This window comes from Sapajus apella, unplaced genomic scaffold (assembly GCF_009761245.1).
Source record: "Sapajus apella isolate SASKATOON/1434 unplaced genomic scaffold, GSC_monkey_1.0 scaffold109, whole genome shotgun sequence".
In the NCBI taxonomy this organism is placed as follows: Eukaryota; Metazoa; Chordata; class Mammalia; order Primates; family Cebidae; genus Sapajus; species Sapajus apella.
This window is the reverse complement of record NW_022437049.1, coordinates 2,385,821-2,404,274: the sequence shown is the minus strand read 5'-3', so window position 1 is coordinate 2,404,274 and position 18,454 is coordinate 2,385,821. Positions and strand designations below refer to the sequence as shown.

The 18,454-nt window shown below is 38.6% G+C and overlaps 1 protein-coding gene across 7 annotated transcripts in view; it reads left to right on the top strand.

The window, feature by feature from the left end:
• Window positions 1-18,454, top strand: part of DYM (dymeclin) — a 439,642-nt gene that overhangs the window by 9,948 nt on the left and 411,240 nt on the right. For 6 of the 7 annotated variants that reach the window (XM_032259516.1, XM_032259515.1, XM_032259513.1 and 3 more), the window contains exon 2: window positions 17,457-17,648. In XM_032259516.1, the coding sequence (XP_032115407.1) occupies window positions 17,509-17,648 (140 nt within the window). In that variant the 5' untranslated portion in view covers window positions 17,457-17,508. Of the gene's footprint in view, window positions 1-17,456; window positions 17,649-18,454 lie in introns of those variants that run through there. The other variant, XM_032259512.1, reaches the window with a different exon arrangement.

Sequence of the window (18,454 nt, the reverse complement as noted above, 5' to 3'; positions counted from 1 at the left end):
TGTTTCCCTCAAATTAGAGAAGCAACTTCCAGGGGAATCATCTGAGGCAGCTATTCGGTTTCCAGTCCCCCTTATTTAGTGCCACCTCCAACCATACTACCAGCTCTGTGCCTAAGTGTTTACCCTTAGAGAATGGTTCCAGTTAACTTCCAAACTTAAAATTCCTTTGCTAATTATCACTCTAATTGGAAGTGGAATATATGCCTTAAAAAAACATAGGAATCGAATGGCCATTTTCCTGCTGATAAGACAGTATTGAGACTAAAATTTGGCTTTGGAGGATATTTTACCTTTAATTGTTGAAGGCAGAATTTTCCCATTTACAGAAGCATCATAAAGCCCAGTTTCTAGTAAAGAGGCCCAAAAAGGAAAGAGAATTGGGAGACTAGGGTGTTTTAGTGGAGGACCGAGGGTGTGCCTCCTGGAGAGGATGCCTATTCCACTAGGTGGCACAGTTGACCTTGAAACACCACATACTCTCTAGATCAAGGGCAGAGAGACACCTGGAAAATGACATGTGCTCTCCAGACCAAGGGCAGAAAGAGAGGGAGAGATGCTCACTCTTAGGGGGGTGAGGGGCTCTGTTCTTAGAAAATCACAAAGACGCCTTCCCTTGAGCTATATGCCTGGTTACTATGGCATTCCCTGATCTTGTCAAACAAGATTACATCCTCGAACTGTAAAAATTCCTGCACATTTCATACACAGAGAAGGTAAGAGATATGATAGTCGTGAACAGGAAAGGAGAAAATTACAATAGGAAAGTTGGAGATCCTGTTGCTGACACCCCATCAGGGCGGTTAGAGGCTGGGGCCAATCCAGAAGCCTTTGGATAACACCAGGGGTTATTCCTGGCCAGAAATCCTCAGTTGCCCCAGGACTTCTTCCAGCCCGAGGCAATGGCTAAGTCTTCTGTGAAAGGTCTAAAATGGAGGCTGAGAGCCTTGGAATGAAAGGAAAGGGTTGGAGTTTGCTTCTCTACTCACCATTTTGATGAATGCTGTACCTTGGTATCCCGGACGAAGCCCCCAGTGAAGTGGCTATGCTGTGTAGGTTGTGCACCTTGGGGTTTGTTGTTGCGTACAGAGAAAGAATTAGGACACGGACATGTGGGTGGGTTAAGGAGTGGAAAGTTTAATAGAAGAAAGAAGAGAGGAGAGCAGCTCCTTGAGAAAGAAAGACGTCCGAAAAAGGCGCTTTCTGGCCTCTTATGCTTCTGCTTTGATTCCCTTAAGTTCCAGCCATGTTAAATGTCTTTCTGGTCTTTGAATAGGCCCTACCTGTTATTTCTTAACCATAGGGCTTCATATGTGCCATTGTCTGCTTTGGAAGTTTCTGAATTTCCACATCCACCCAGGCCAACCCTTCTTGTCCTTTAGGTCTTAACTTTTTTTTTTTTTTTTGTGATGGAGTCTCGCTTTGTCTGGAGTGCAGCAGCGCTGTCTAGGCTCACTGCAGCCTCCACTTTCCTGGTTCAAGTGATTCTCCTGTTTCAGCCTCCCAAGTAGCTGGGATTATAGGTGCCTGCCACCACACCTGGCTAATTTTTGTATTTTCAGTAGAGATAAAGTTTCAGCGTGTTGGCCAGGCTGATCTTGGTGGTTATTCACCTGCAGTTATTAGGGGCTTTCATAAAGTTAAGCTGCCAGAACAAGCCGTATAGCATGAGCAAGATATCTAGCACCTGGCAGGTGAGGATTTTGTGCTTGTCTGTCTCTCTTTTTTTTTTTTTTTTTTTTGAGACAGAGTCTAGCTTTTTTGCCAGGCTGGAGTGCTGTGGTATGATCTTGGCTCACTGGAGCCTCCATCTCCTGGGTTCAATCAACACTCCTGCCTCAGCCTCCTGAGTAGCTGGAATTACAGGCATGCACCACCATGCCCAGCTAATTTTTGTATTTTTTTTTTCTTTAGACAGAGTCTCACTCTGTTGGCCAGGCTGGAGTGCAGTGGTGTGATCTTGGCTCACTGCAACCTCCGCCTCCCGGGTTCAAGCAATGCTCCTGCCTCAGCTTCCTGAGTAGCTGAAATTATAGGTATGCACTGCCACACCCAGCTAATTTTTGTATTTTTTTTTTTCTTGAAACAGAGTGTCATTTTGTTGGCTAGGCTAGAGTGCAATGGTGTGATCTTGGCTCACTGCAACTGCCACCTCCCAGGCTCAAGTGATTCTCCTGTCTTAGTCTCCTGAGTAGCTGGGACTATAGATACAATTTTGTTCTTCAGCATGTCCAGCTGATTTTTGTATTTTTAATAGAGACAGGGTTTTACCATGTTGGCCAGGCTAGTCTCGAGCTCCTTACCTCAGGTGATTCGCCCACCTTGGCCTCCCAAAGTGCTGGGATTATAGGCATGAGCCACTGTGCCTGGCAGGTCTTATCTTTTATGGTATGACCTCTCGGAAGCTTTCTCCAAGTCTTGAATAGTTGCCATCTTAAAATTTCTTGTTGATTTATCTGTATCTCTGTATCTAATTCCATTCTTCACAACTTTAATCCTGGCACTTTGCATATTGCTGGCCACATAGTGGGCACTCAGGAAATATTTATTGACTATTGTTAGGCTTCTTGTGCTTAATGTAACCATAATGTGATGTAGCTTATATATTGCTTATTTGGTTTTTCAACCCTGTACTGTTCTTTGGTATTTGCACATTGAATTGCTTATGTGAATCATTAATTTTGAAATAATAAAGCACATTTTCTCCTATTTATTTTGATATTTTTTCTATGTAAAACTTGCGTATTGTTAGAAAAGATAAATAATAGTAAAAATCAACAACATCCTTAACTATCCCCACTTTTTAGTTTTGTTCTCAGATGCAGTTACTTTTAAGAACTCTCTCTATTCTTCTATTTTTTTGGAAGAGATGGGATCTTGCTGTGTTGCCTGGGCTGTTCCTGAACTGCTAGCCTCAAACAGTCCTCCTGCCTGGACCTCCCAAAGTGCTGGGATTACAAGCCTGAGCCACTGCGCCTAACCCTAAAAATTCTTTTAAGCTTTTTCTTTTGATACTTACCTCTGTGTTTATAAATCTGCCTAAACTTCTATTTTGTGATTTATCAATTTCAGGTAATACGTATTGGCTTCCTGTTATGGTAGGTGAGGTGCTCTTCCACTTTCTTCCCCTATTCTAGCCCTTCCAGTATAGGTATATAAGAATTCTTGGTTAATTTAGTGTTTAACTTTTATATTCTTATGACTACATAAATATTATTCACTGCTGGTGAGTACTTTGTTTCTCCTTATCTCCCTTTAGTTTGCTTAGTTTTCCATGAATATATTATTATTTTTTACCAAATACTGTGAACGGCCTGTGGGATTTAGTGCCTAAGAAACGGATGCAAGGTGTTACTCTGGCTACTGCTATCGTAGTGAGTAATAAGTTATTTTTATACCTGTTCCAGAGGTTTCATGTCTTTGTTAGCTTTGTCAGTAAAGTAAAATTGCATCCCCACAGTGCCTGACTTGATAGTGTTAACATCTCTCTATTTTGTTTGTGCTTTCTTTTTGGAACTTTTAATATATTAAAATCTTCTAAATTATTCTTGAGATTTTCTAATTTTTCTCCTCCTGTTTTTTACTTATTTGTCTTGTTCTTTATTATGGAAGTTTCTTGACTTTATCTTTTCTCCTTTTTATTGAGTTTTTTAGTACTTTTTTGTTATTTCCTTTTTTATGACATCCTACTCTTGCTTCTTGAAGTAATACAATACAGTGATTAAAAACGCATGGTTTCTCTACCTATCCTACCTAGGTATAAAACCTGATATGCCACTTTCTAGCTCTGTAGTCTTGGACAAATTACTTAACCTTTCTTTGCTTTATTCATGTAGGCTGGGAGTTGGCAGATGTTTTATGTAAAGGACCAGATCATAAATATTTCGGGCTTTATGAGCCAAGAGGGAAAATGAAGGATATTTTAAATTATTTAATCATTTAATTATGTAAGTACTTATATATAACAAGAGAGAAAACATTTCTACAAGATTTTTATTAATAAAATTCTAAATGCAGTACTAAATGATTTAGAACAATTTTTGCAATAAAGATTTGCTAATGAGAAGAATGATTTTTTTTTTTTTGAGGAGAGGGCATAACATTTGGTTTAATTGGAGTTTAAAGTTAGTGTTCTCTATCATCAAAACTGATTATAAATTTCCACCTATTAATGCCGATTTGTAATGAGATTTCATATATTTCACCTTTGAAAATGTCTTCTTAGGCACTGCCAAATACTGCTAATAGTCTGTGAACATATGGTTTTCATAGAGCATATTCATTCCTTGGAAGACATTTATAGAATTCTTTTAGACTCTTTCCTTGATATTTAACATTTAGCAAATCATTACACTGCAGCCTAATCACTTCCAACTGAGGATTAAGTAGAAGCTCCTCATTGCACAGTTAACATGGTTTTTGAAATGTGGAATGTTCTTTTTTACTTGCATTGAGGTCTGAAAAAAATATTGCTGGAAATGTTTGATTTTGGAAAATAGGTGTGCTGCATATTTGTGTGGCAGTGGAAATATTCTCATTTTAATTTTTGACAGCAAAGGAAGTGCATGAAACATCTTGACATGACTTGTGACTCAGGCAATATTAGTTGTCCCTGAAATGTCTCAGCATATGTTTTGCATGTAGACCCTGTTGTCCTTCTAAGTTTAGGTTGAATTCATTAACAGATATATCAAGTCTGCAGCAACAATAGTGGTTGAGGGGCATTCTTTTCATTCAGGAAAATTTGTCTCAGCCTGGAGCTTGAAAAATTTCAATAAAACTCTGTTATTGTTAAGCCTTTGTATTGTTATGTGTCAGGACAAGTCAGGATATTTAGCTTCTATTTCTGACAAAAGTGTCATGAGAACAAATGAATTTACCTTTGATATTTCTGGTTCAATAACACATGATAGATTCACATGTTTTCTGCAGAGTACCTGCCAATTGAGAATACGATGAATAATCATAAGTTTTAGACACCTTGCATTTCACAATGCTTGTAAATTTGTCCAGCTAAGCCTTTTCCTGCTTCATACATATTTTTACCACCATCAGTTGTTACACATCTTAGCAGATTCTACTTCAGGTTGTACTGAATTAATATTTTCTCAACTTTTTTGGAAATATTTATAGCTGTAATTGTTTCATACATACTGTGCTTTGAGCCACCATTTTCATGGAAAGAGTAAGATGTTAAAGATGTTTATTTTCTCTGGACACAATTCTTTGGCTGCTGCAATGAAAAATAATTGAATTAACTCACTATTGGTAAATCCTTTCCTTGCTTGCTTATCAAATGAGCCATGTGGAGATTTACTTTAGTTGCAGCCTCATTTCCATTTTTAATTTTTGGCAAGACATTCTGCTCTGAGGAGATATACTTTGTTTTACATTTGCTCATTTTCCTGCTCATGGCTCTTACGAGTTGGGAGTGAATGCTGTGTGGCAGGGCATGTCGAGATATTGTGATGAGTGCTTGGTATAGTAATGCTTCCTATGTTGTATTTTTCTGGCACAGCTGTGGTGCTTTTACATAATAAAGTGCTTTGACATCTAACTAGATTAAAAAAATGTACAGTTCACTGTGAATTACAAGTGTGACATCAGAGTACTTATGTTCTTTTGACGTGATATTCCCTGGTAAAAAACTTACAGTATGGCAATACTCATGGCACTTGAAATGCTGTTGAGTATAACCGTGTCATTGAGAGTTGTGTTGCACGGAGCAGCAGTATAAAGGGTTACATAAAGTCTTATTAGAACGAGCATGGCTGTGTTCTAATAAGACTTTATGGACACTGAAATATTCATTTCATATAATTTTCACGTCACAAAATATCCTTTTAATTTTTTTCAACCGTTTAAAAATGTAAAAATCAGGCTGGGTGCAGTGGCTCACACCTGTAATCCCAGCATTTTGGGAGGCTGAGGCGGGCAGATCACCTGACATCAGGAGTTTGAGACCAGCCTGCCCAACATGGTGAAACCTCGTCTCTACTGAAAATACAAACATTAGCCAGGCATGGTGGTACACACCTGTAGTCCCAGCTGCTACGGAGGCTGAGGTGGGAGGATCGCGTAAACCTGGGAGACAAAGGTTCCAGTGAGCTGAGATTACACCTGTGCACTCCAGCCTGAGTGATAGAGCAAGACCCTGACTGAAAAAAAAAGAAAGTAAAAATCATTCTTCAGACAGCAGGTGAGATTTAATCCTTGGGCTGAATCTCATTCCCTAAATCACAAATCATCAATTTATGATTTAGGGAATGAGAAAAAAAACTACTACCCCATAGTTTGTGGTGAGTGTTAAATCAGTATGTGTGAAACACTTAAGATGGTGTCTGGGGACATGGTAGATGCTAGATAAATGTTTGGTATTATTATTGTTTTCATTATCTTAGGATATTTTAACTTTTATTATTTTCTTAGACTCATCTGTTTTCTTTGATTCATTTCTTTAGTTTGTTTTGCTTTTTTTTTCTTTTGAGACAGAATCTTGTTCTGATGCCCAGGCTAGAGTGCGGTGGCATGATCACAGCTCACTGCAGCCTCAACCTCTCAGGCTCAGGTGATCCTCTCACTTCAGCCTCCAAGTAGCAGCAACTATAAGCGTGCACCACTAAGTCTGGCTAATTTGTTTATTGTTTGTAGAGACAGGGTCTTGCTGTGTTGCCCAGGTTGATCTCTAAGTCCTGGGCCCAAGTGACCTTCTTGCCTTGGCCTCCCAAGGTGCTGAGGTTCTAGGAGTGAGTCACCATGCCCAGGCTGTTTTGGTTTCTGTATTTCACGTTGGAGGCTTTCCTCACAAGTCTAATCATTTTTGACTGCCCATTCTTATTTAAGATTGAGACTACCTCAAAACTGATTGGAAGCTCTTTGTGTAAGTAGATTTCATTGAGTGGTGGGCATTGCTGTAAGGTGACAATCTATTTTTTAAATTGGCCTGGCAATTTCAAAATGCCTGTATCTTTTCTCTAGGTTCCTATTCAGTTTCTTTTGAGAGGAATCCTTCTGTCTCCTGTCTTCAAGGCAGGGAAACTCACTATGGAACGGTAGCAAGTTGACTTTATCTTCATTCTCCTGATTTCTTCATTTTCCACCTTATTACCCTCCCCGACATTGGCATTGGTCTCTATAGTCATATTTCTCTGAAGAACACGTATAGTATTCTCTTCCTGGGGAGACAGACCCCCAGATTTTGGCCCTGCACCTTGCCCCGTCTTCCTCGGTGCCCTGTCTCTTGCTCTGTAGCCTTCCCACTGCTCCATGGAGTTAATTGCCTTTCTTCTTGTTAGTGTCCCCCTTGGCAGGAACTCCAACTGGGGTTTCTGCAGGTCTGCTGGTTCAGGTACACTCCTCTGTCACCTTCCCATCTTCCACACTCCCCTTGATCTGGTCTTTGTGGGTTTATATCTTTCCATTGCTTTCATTTCATTAGGTGGGGAATACCCAACTCTACTTAATATAGCACTTGGAACATAGTTGCGTTCAAGAGAATGTTCTATTACTTGTGGGCTCATGTCACCTGTGGCATTTAGTATGTCATTTGGCTGGTGATTATAGCCCGTTATTTCTCTGATCTCCTGTTTAAGTTTTCTCCTTAAAGTCTCTTAGGTATAAGTGAGGCACATCTGTGTGGTGTGTGTGTGAGTGTATGTTTTTAGGAGGAAAACGATTCTGGAATATAGTGCAGAATTTGTGGACTCTCAGCCTAAGAAGGGACGAAGTGCATTAGGGCATCCTTTATACATTTTGAGGGTGTTAGAACAGAATTTTGTTATCATGGATTTTCAGTTCCTCATTTACTTTCCATTTAAGGCACGTTAAATCAAGAAATAGTACACATAAAGAGGAGATTTATGTATTTATCAAATATTTTACAAATTAAATATAAAATATTGAGTGTTTTATTTATTTATTTATTTATTTATTTATTATTTATTGGAGATAGAGTCTCCCTCTGTTGCCCAGGCTGAAGTATAGTGACATGATTGTGTAATAGCTCACTGCAACCTCAAAATCCTGGGCTTCAGGTGATCCTCCTGCCCCAGTCTTCTGAGTAGCTAGGACTATAGGCTTATTAGCCACCTTGCCTGGCTAATTTTTAAATTTTTTGTAGAGACACAGTTTCACTTTGCTATCCAGGCTGATGTTGAACTCTTAGCTTCTTGGGATCTTTGTGCCTTAGTGCAAGTATGGAAATCCTTTGGATTTCCATCCCAAAGTGCTGGAATTACAGGCATGAGCCACAGTTCTTGGCCTGTTACTAAGTATTTTTTTAACGTTTACTAGTTTGATGGGTAAAAATAATGTATTATTGTTTTAAGTAGTATATTGTACTCAGAATTTAGGCTGAAGATCTTTTCATATGTTTATTAGGTGTGGGACCTTGGCTCTTTCAGCAAGTATCTTTTGAGTAATTTCTCTTTAGCAGTATGCCGGAGGTTGGTTAGGGCTAAGGAAGAAGTGTAAGGCCTGATTCTTGCCTCTCAGGAATAATCTACCTGGGAGATATGTTGTAAGTATTACAGAAAAATAGCATTTCAAAGCAGCTTTTACATAATTGGAGCTTTAGGGGAGTGATGGAGAGTTTTAAGGGGTAACAGATTTTGGGAGGAATGTTAGAATCAGTTTTGCACATGTTAAGATTGAGTTCTTAACTCATTGCATTGAAGATAGGTCCTTTGAAAGGTTTACTACTGAAAGCATCAGCAATAGCACACTTCTTATTTCTAGCATAGACTTGCATAAGGATTATTGTTACCAAGAAACTTACTGATTATATTATTTATATTATCCTTGAGTTAAAAAAGGCTTAAGTGTTTTAGAGATATCAATAGAACTGGCCTCCTGGTCAGAGGTTGGGTCTAAAAGGAGAAATTTGAAAGCAGTATCATGGAAGCCACTAGAAAAGCCAGGAGATGGGATCAGTTACTGACAGATTTAGAGAAAAAAGAGCTGGAAGCCAAGGGAGTCTAATGATGCCCAGTGAGGGTAAAGGCAGTGGAACTCTTTGGAGATGATCAAATAGTATTTTCTACTTTAGTTTTCATTGATTGTGTGTGTATATGTATGTATGTATGTGTGTGTGTGTGTGTGTGTGTGTGTGTGTGTGTGTGTGTGTGTTTGGAATCCTTGGGAGGAATCATTGCAGAAGAGATGCCGTTGGGTCTCAGTTTTCTACTTTGCTTTCTGTGGGGAGTGCAGGTGGATCCTTCTGGCAAAGAGTACCTCAGTGGCTACTGGTCTTAGTATGTCTGAACTTGTTCCTCCTGTATATTCCAGCTATCCAGGGCATTGCCTTCACTCTGTTCCTAGCAGGCAGCACGCTGCTGTTGCTTCCTATGGGAGTGAGGGCTTGGGGAGGGGTGTCTAGTCAGGGTGCACAGGCCAAGCTTCTTTTAGTTGCTTCTGAGCTCTAGCCTCTGGCCTTTCTGCCTTTGTGCTGGAGTTGCTGTTCACACTCTTTGGGACGGTGCCCTTGAAGGCCCTTGAGCCTGCTCTGGGATGCCATTTCCCTTTATAGCCCATCTCCAGCTGTTTTCTATTTTATGGGGATTCTTCACAGCTTCTGGTTCCCTGGGATTTTTTTGAGCATGGTTGTGTAATCACTGACTATATAAAAATATTTATATTATTTCTAGGGTTTGGTGAGAAAAAATATGGAAGGAGGCACTGTACTCTTTGCTTAATTGGCTGTCTTGATTTTTTTTTTTTGTTAGCATTCTGTTCAGTGTCTTTCCTGATATGCTTGTAGGCTTTATTCATGTTGTTTTAGAAAGATTTCATAGTGTTCTTGGACTGAGCAGTTCAAGAACAATTAGTTTTATTTTTGATACAGGGACTTGCTGTGTTTCACAGTGCAGTGGTGCAGCCATGGCTCACTGCAGCCTCGAACTCCTGGACTCAAGCAGCCCTCCTGCGTAGCTGGGACCACAGGCTTGTGCCACCATGCCCAGCTGGTTTTTAAGTTTTTTTATATAGGTGGGGTCTTGCCATTGTTGCCCAGGCTGGCCTCATACTCCTGGGCTCAAGCAATCCTCCTGCTTCTGTCTCCCAAAGTGTTGGGTTTACAGGTGTGAGCCACCACACCTGGCCAGTTAATTTGATTTAAGGCTTAATTTTGTGGTCTATCCGAGCAGCTTTTGAAAATGAAGTTTATTTCCTATAAACCAGTAGAAAACAGTCATAGGATGTGAACAGGTAATGGCCTTATTCATGGTAAGAGAGATGCACAATATAGTTATATTGAAAAACTGTTTTATTAAAAAAATATAAGTTGTCAAGGATCAGAATGTTTGATTAAAAGGTGGTAGCTGTGGAGTAGAGAAATAGGCATTGGTGGTGAGAATCCAAGTTGGTGCAACCTGTGTAAAAGGCAGCCAGGCAGTAGCTATGAAAATTACAAATACATATACCCTTTGACCCAGCTGTTCTTTTTCTCTGGATTGATTATATCTGTCTACTCATACATGTGTGAAATATTTTGTGTACTTATGTAAGTGATAGTATAAGCTATAAGTTATATATATCTTATTGGAGAATGACTTTATTACTTGGAGAATGATTTGTAATAGGAAAAGATTGTAGACTACCTAAATGTCTATCAATATAGTATTTGTTAAATTGTTAAATGAAATGTTATACAGTTATAAAAAGGAATGAAATGCTTCATATATTGATATATAATGACTTCTTATATATTGATAAGTGGGAATAGCAGAGTGGAGAGGAATATGTCATATGCTATGGTTTGTTTAAAAAGAGTAAGAACGTATGTTTGTATATACACAGAATGTCTGTGGAATGATACCCAAGAAACTGGGAATGTTTTCTCTGAGTTGAGAAACAAGGTGGTTAGACAATGGTATGGGAAGGAGAGTTTTCACTGTGTATCCTTTGAACCTTTTGTATTTTGTACCACGTATTTTACTGATTCAAAAAGAACATAAAAACATCTAACAACTTTTGTTAGTAGACTCTTTGATAGTATTGTTTCTCATTGTTGTTTCACCTGGTGGGAGGAGGGAGTTGATTCCAAAATGAAATTTTGTTCTTTTGAAAATTCAGCATTCATGTACCTCATTAAACTCCCAGAGTAAAATTGCTTGCTTTTAAGGTATCACACAAGAAAAGTAAGATAATGGTCTATTCAACTGAGAACAAATGGTTATGATTCTCATTTCTTTTGATCTAGTGTCATTTTTATCCTGTTAATTTTAATGAAGCACAGAGCAGGAAAATTGAGTACATGGTAGAGCCAGGAGAACCCATGCTTCAATTACTGTCAGTAAACCAACACCCTTTGAACTAATCACTTTCACCCATACAGTTAGAGGTGCTTATTCAGTATACCAATATTAGGCCTACAATCCTAACTAATTAGTATGAGTCCCCTGATACATAGCAAACTGTAAACAAGTTGTTAAAGTCTTTTTAATTTATTTGACATTTATTGAAACATATTCAGGGTCACAGGGATTATTGGACAAATAAGAATTTGAAAGCTTTGGCTGAAAAGGAACTAGCAATATCCTTAGGTAAGCGGTAGAGGACAAAATCTGTTATGTACTCCTCAGAGTTATGAAGTTAATACAGAATCCCCAAAGGGCCTAAGTACATTACTTATTTTGCTTTTATTGAAAAAGTTCAATTTTGAATAATATTTGAAAGAAATACTTTATTGGGTGGCTGGGAAAGGTGGCCTATACCTCTAATTCCAGTGTTTTGGGAAGCCCAGGCAAGAGGATCTCTTGAGGCTAGAAGATTGAGATTAGCCTCAGCAACATAGTGAGACCCCCATTTCTACAAAGTTTTTAAAAAGTTAGCAGGGTGTGATGGCATGTACCTGTAATCCTGGCTACTCAGGTGGCTAAGGCATAAGGATTGCTTGAACTTAGAAGTCTGAGGCTACAGTGAGCTAATGTTCATGCCACTGCACTCTAGCCTAGATGGCAGAGTGAAACCGTATCTCTAAGTAAATAAATTTATTTTGGAAAACTAGTCTAAGTGAAAGAGCATTCTATAATAGGACACCAGGTAACTAGAATGTGAGATCCTAATATCTCATCATGTGATAATATAGATGATGAAGTAACTTAATATGTAAAAACAATCCTAGTAGTTGTGAAAGAAAGTACCTATTAGTCTGATTTGTTGGCACCTTTCTGGGAGATGTAGCTACGATTTTTTTTTTTTTTTAATGGAATTTTGCTCTTGTTGCCCAGGCTGTGGTGCTTTGGTGCGATCTTGGCTCACTGCAACCTCAGCCTCCCAGGTTCAAGCGATTCTCCTGCATCAGTGTCCCGAGTAGCTGGGATTACAGATGCCCGCCACCTTGTCTGGCCAATTTTTGTGTTTTTAATAGAGATGGGTTTCATTATGTTGGCCAGGCTGGTCTCTAACTCCTGACCTCAGGTGATCCACTTGCCTTGGCCTCCCAAAGTGTTGGGATTATAGGTGTGAGCCACCACACCCGGCGTTGTGGTTTTAATTGAGCATTTTATGAGATTCAGTTTTCTCTTTTCATAGCATATAAATTTTACCTTTTTTCTTTTTTACTTTTTTAGTGATTACCCTAGAGTTTACAATCTACATTTACAAGCAATCCAAGACTGCTTTTAAATAACACAATAACACTACCGCTTCATAGACTGTGGAAGTACATTATAATAACAGTATTCCTAATTTTTCCTGTCATATTTTCAGTTCACATACACATTGCTGTCCTTCATTTCACTTGTACATAAGCTGTAATCATTCGATTCGGAATGGGCTATTTTCACATATGAGATTTGTCCAAATTGTTGGATATATTAATAGTTGATTCCTATTATTTCATTGTATGAATGTTCCAGCTTGCTTATCAGTTTACTTGTTGAAGGACATTTGGGTTGTTTCCAGTTTGGCTATTACAAATAAAGCTGTCATGAACATTTATGTATTTTTTTTGTTGTCGCTTACTTTTCATTTCTCTAGGATTATAGGTTAGGAGGTCAATTGCTGGGGTGAATGGCACATATGTGTTTAACTTTATAAGAAACTACTAAACCCATTTCCAGAATGGTGGTTTGGTTTTACATTCCCAGCAGGAACATACAAGAGATCCAGTTTCTCAACATCCTCAGCAGCATTTGGAACTGTCAGTGTTTCTTATTTTAGCTTTTCCAGTAGATGTGCAGTGGTATGTCATTGTGGTTTTAATTTTCAGTTCCCTAATGGCTAATCATGTTAGGATATCTTTTCATGTGTTTATTTTCATTGACTCATCTTCTTTGGTCGTCTGTTAAAATCTTTTGCACATTTTTTAATTGGATTTTTTGTTTTGTGGAGCTTAGAGAGTTCTTTATATGATCTAGATACAAGTCCTTTGTTGGATATGTGACTTTTAAATATTTTTTTCAAGTCTGTGGCTTGTCTTTTCATTCTCTTAACAGAGTCTTTTACAGACCAAAAGTTTTACAGACCAAAAGTTTTTATTTTCTTTTGTCTTTTTTTTTTTTTTTTTTTTGAGATGGAATCTCACTCTGTCACCCAGACTGAAGTGCAGTGGTATGATCTCGGCTCGCTGCAAACTCTGCCTCCTGGGTTCAAGTGATTCTCGTGCCTTAGCCCCCTGAGTAGCTGAGATTACAGGCGCATGCCACCATGTTCTGCTAGTTTTTGTATTTTTAGTAGAGATGGGATTTTACCATGTTGGCCAGGCTGGTCTTGAACTCCTGACCTCAAGTCATCCACCTGCCCCCACCTCCTAAAGTGCTGGGATTACAGGCATGAGTTACTGCACCTTGCCCAAGTTTTTAATTTGATGAAAGCACAGTTTATCAATTTTTTTCTTTTATGGATTGTGCTTCTTATTTTTTAAAGTTGGAATCTCCATGCACCACCACACCTAATTAAAATAATTTTTTTTTAGAGACAGAATATTGCTATGTTGCCCAGGCTGGTGTCGAATCCCTGGCCTTAAGTGACCCTCTTGCCTCAACTTCCTGAGTTGCTGTGATTATAGGCATGATCCACTGCACCTGGCCAGGAAATGTTTTGTTTTTAATCAAAGTACTATATGGACATGGTTTTGAAAAGTCAACTAATATGACAGACTTAATATAAAAACTGCTCTACCACCCACCCTTACCACTCCAGAGTCCTTTTCCACAGAGGTAGCCACTTTCAAATCTATAAGCTGTTGCTTCTTGCTGTTTACCTCCTTATTTATTTATTTTGAGACAGTTTCACTCTGGCTAATTTTTATATTTTTAGTAGAGTTGGGTTGTCACTGCGTTGGCCAGGTTGGCCTTAAACTTCTGGCCTTAAGTAATCTGTCTGCCTTGGCCTCCCAGGGATTATGTTGGGATTATACCACATCTGGTCCTACCTCCTTACTTGTAACTAATACGTTTTTACTGTTGCTTTTTGCTTTAGTAACTTTAGATATTTTCTATTGAGCACTATCTATGATGAAAGATGAAAATTTAGCATTCATAGACTACCAATCCTGCTTCTTTTTTCAGAATCTTCTCAGTATAGCTACCTCACAATTTTTGGTTAAATATTTGGTATTTATATCATAGTAATTATGTAAATATTTGTTACTGTTGAATTTTGTCATATACTATGATTATATGACCTTTCTTGAATAATTTCTGTTTTTCCCAAAGTATTTGGTCTGTATAAAAATAATTTATTCTCCATATAACTATTATTCGTTGCTTCCAAATTCCCCTATACCGTTGTAACATTCCTCAGAATAAGGTTAGACACATCAAGTGAACTATCAGTTCTATGGTTTCTTCACCTGGAGATCTGGGAGCCATTTTGACTCTTGTCCCAGCCTGCTGCCTGGCTGCTGTTTACTATACCATGGCCCTGTGTTGGATCCCCTGTTTCTTGAATTTTTTCCTTTTTCTTGGCTTATTCCCTCATGTGGAAGGAGTATATCTTGTAGTTTTCTTGTAGGTTCCTGGGAGGCCTTCTGAATCCTGTCAAATCAGAAAAAAAAAATTTTTGAAGTCTCGCTCTGTTGCCTAGGCTGGAGTGCAGTGGTGTGATCTCAGCTTACTGCAGCCTCCACCTCCCAGGTTCAAGCAGTTCTCTGCCTCAGCCTCTTAAGTAGCTGGGATTACAGTCACCCGCCATCACGCCTGGCTAATTTTTTTGTATTTTTAATAGAGACGGGGTTTCACCATCTTGGCCAGGCTGATCTTGAACTCCTGACTTCATGATCCACCTGCCTCAGCCTCCCAAAGTACTGGGATTACAGGCGTGAGCCATTGTACCTGGCCAGAAAATATTTTTATTCTACTTTCAAACTTAGTTGGTAGCTTGAAAAGCTATAGAATTTTAGTTAAATTATTTCCTCTTGGCCAGGCTCAGTGGCTCACACCTGTAATCTCAGCACTTTGGGAAGCCAAGGCAGAAGGAGTTTGAGACCAGCCTGGGCAACACAGTGAGACTCTATCTCTGCCAAAGAAAAAATATTAGCTGGGCTTTGGTGACATGTGCCTATAGTTCCAGCTACTCAGGAGGTGTGAGGATCCCTTGAGCCTAGAAGTTGGAGGTTACAGTAAGCCATGATCATGCCACTGTATCCCAGCACTGTACTCAACAACAGAGTGAAGTCCTGTCTCTTAAAAATAAAAATAAACTTGCACTAGATATGGATAAATCCATAATATTTTTTGCGAGTTTTAAAATCTTATAAGTAAAACTATACCATATATATTAGGTAGCTTTCTTTTTTAAACATTTTATAGTTTTGAGATGTATCTGTTTAGCTCTGTTTTATTTATTTTCACTAGTATATTATGTGCCCTTATAATTTTGATAGCTTAAAATACTATTGTAAGTTAGGGATTTATGTATTTCAGGGTATTTTGGAGTGCAATGGTGCAATCTCGGCTCACCGCAGCCTCTACCTCCTGGGTTCAAGTGATTCTCCTGCCTCAGCTTCCCTAGTAGCTGGGATTACAGGCATGGGCCACCATGCTCAGCCAATTTTGTATTTTTAGTAGAGATATGGTTTCTTGATGTTAGTCAGGCTCATCTTGAACTCTGACCTCAGATGTTCTGTCTGCTTCAGCTTTCCCAAAGTGCTGGGATTGCAGGCATGAGCAACTGTGCCTGGCTTTCATGGTGTTTCTTTATAGCATTTTCTAATTGGGCTTAACAAGTCCTATTTCAAGAAACTAAACCTTATGATTAGCTGGCTTAATATAAAGGCTTGATTGAAGCTGAATTCAGTTGAAGTGAGATTGAGTTATTAGGGCCCCTGTCCTGTTGCAGGAAGGATGAAAGTAGTGGCTGGCCTCAGGTTCAGGGGAAGGTGATGAGGAGCCAGATCAGTATTTCTCTCTCAGATTCAGAAGAGCCAGCTGTCCATGTGCATCATCGGGGAAGCCTCTTGCCCTGAGAATAAGCACCTCAGTCCAGCTTCCAAATTTTGACCATGGCTTCAGTGTCTTTGTGGAATGAGGAGGGACATGAGGAATAAAGTGAGTCACTAATATACATTCTCACCTGACCTGAACTGCCTTTAGTCCCTGGACCCATGTAGTTTCCTTTTGTTGTGATGGTAATTTTAAACTAGTGTAAATTATTGATCTTATCACCATTTTATTATTGAATGAGAGACGTTTTCCAGACAAATCAAGATAAAACATGATCTAGAGCTATGTTAAGTGTGATTTAAGGAAGACAGTGGTGATTCATATTTGTAACTATTAGTTTTCTCCCCTTAGTGACCGAGAGTAACCAATACTGAAGAGCCTCGTGCATACTAATTGTTTATTCACTCCCTTGTTCCTTCAACATACTGTTTAGGGAATGCCTTTTACATGTTATCCTAAACGTTGAGGATAGAAAGATGAATAAGATAATTCCTGTTGTAGACATGTGCATGGTTTAGGAGAAGAGGCATGCCAACAAAAACTACATATGTGCACTATAGCAGAATGAGAGAAACATTAAATGTGATTCCTATGTAATTGGGATCTCTCACTTGAAGTGGGTAATTCAGATTTGTCCCCATGATCCCTGTAAGTGGAGGTAGCACATGGTAATTACTAGAGCTACGTTATCTTTGTTGCACATTCAAGCCATCCAGATTTCTGTATTTCTTTATCAGCATTGTTTTGGTTATAAAACCGCTTCATTTTCAGACTGTTAATAAAGTTATTGTTATGAATTTGCTCTGAGACATTTTCTTGGGTAGAGGTATGCCCATCCTAAGATACATGGTATAAGTACCATATAGATTTGGATTTCTGTGTCTGTATTGACTAAGACAGGTGATAGCCCCGTATTTCTTGTAACTTTGTAGCTGATGTCTATTATATTTACAAATACAGAAAAGTGTGATTTTCTTTAGTAAGTTTATAGTTTTTTGTAGGTAGGCAAAGCATGATGACTTTTGAACAAGTTTAATTTTTTTTTTTTTTTTTTCTGTTTTCATTTTTTTGTAGGTTGTCTTGTGGAAATGCAGGCTTAAGGACAAGTTACCTGCCAAACTAGAAGATGGGATCGAATAGCAGCAGAATCGGTGATCTTCCTAAAAATGAGTACTTGAAAAAATTATCAGGCACAGAATCTGTCTCTGAGAATGACCCGTTCTGGAACCAGCTTCTCTCGTTTTCTTTCCCTGCACCAACTAGCAGGTAAGAGATTGCCTGGAGATTGAACATTTGAATACAGGGCCATATCAACTTGTGTGGTATGCTGATTTAAAAAAAAATTTAGAAATGTTCTATCTCTCTGTCATACATAGACCCGTAGAAACTCCAAAAGGTTTGAAAGTAGAAAATAAACTTTTCTATTCTTTTTACCCCACTCAGCAGCCACTTCCCTTCTTTAGAGGTGATCACTGGTAGCAGTTTATTTGGAATCATTCTAGAGATAGTATAGGTTACTTACGCATATATCCCATATAGTTTCACAAAATTGTTTAAATACAAATGATAGCATATGATATGTGTACTGTTCTGTCCCTTGCTTTTTACCCCACAGTTAAGTAAAATATATCTTGTGTATGTGACACACAACTGCCTGATTCTTTTTAATGCTCTGGAGTATCCGTAGAATGTATTTCATTGGTTTTATGTTGATGAACAATTAGATTGTTTTCAGTCTTTGTTCTAACAGGTATTGCTGCATACGTCATTTCTCATACATACAAATGTATCTTTAGTATAAATTCCTTGAAGTAGAATTGCTGGGTCAAAGTATATGTGTATTTGCAATTTGGTATCTATGCCAAATTGTGCTCCATGGAAGTTGTGGCATTTACGCACCTTCCAGCAATGTATGAGAGGTGTGCTTCCCCATAGTTTTGTCAGTTTGATGCATTTTTAGACCAATTTCAGGGGTGAAAAACAATATCTCACTTTAAACTCTTATAAAAACTGACAGACAATAATAATGTAGAATGACTACAATATTGAATTCCCATAGACTCAATAACTAG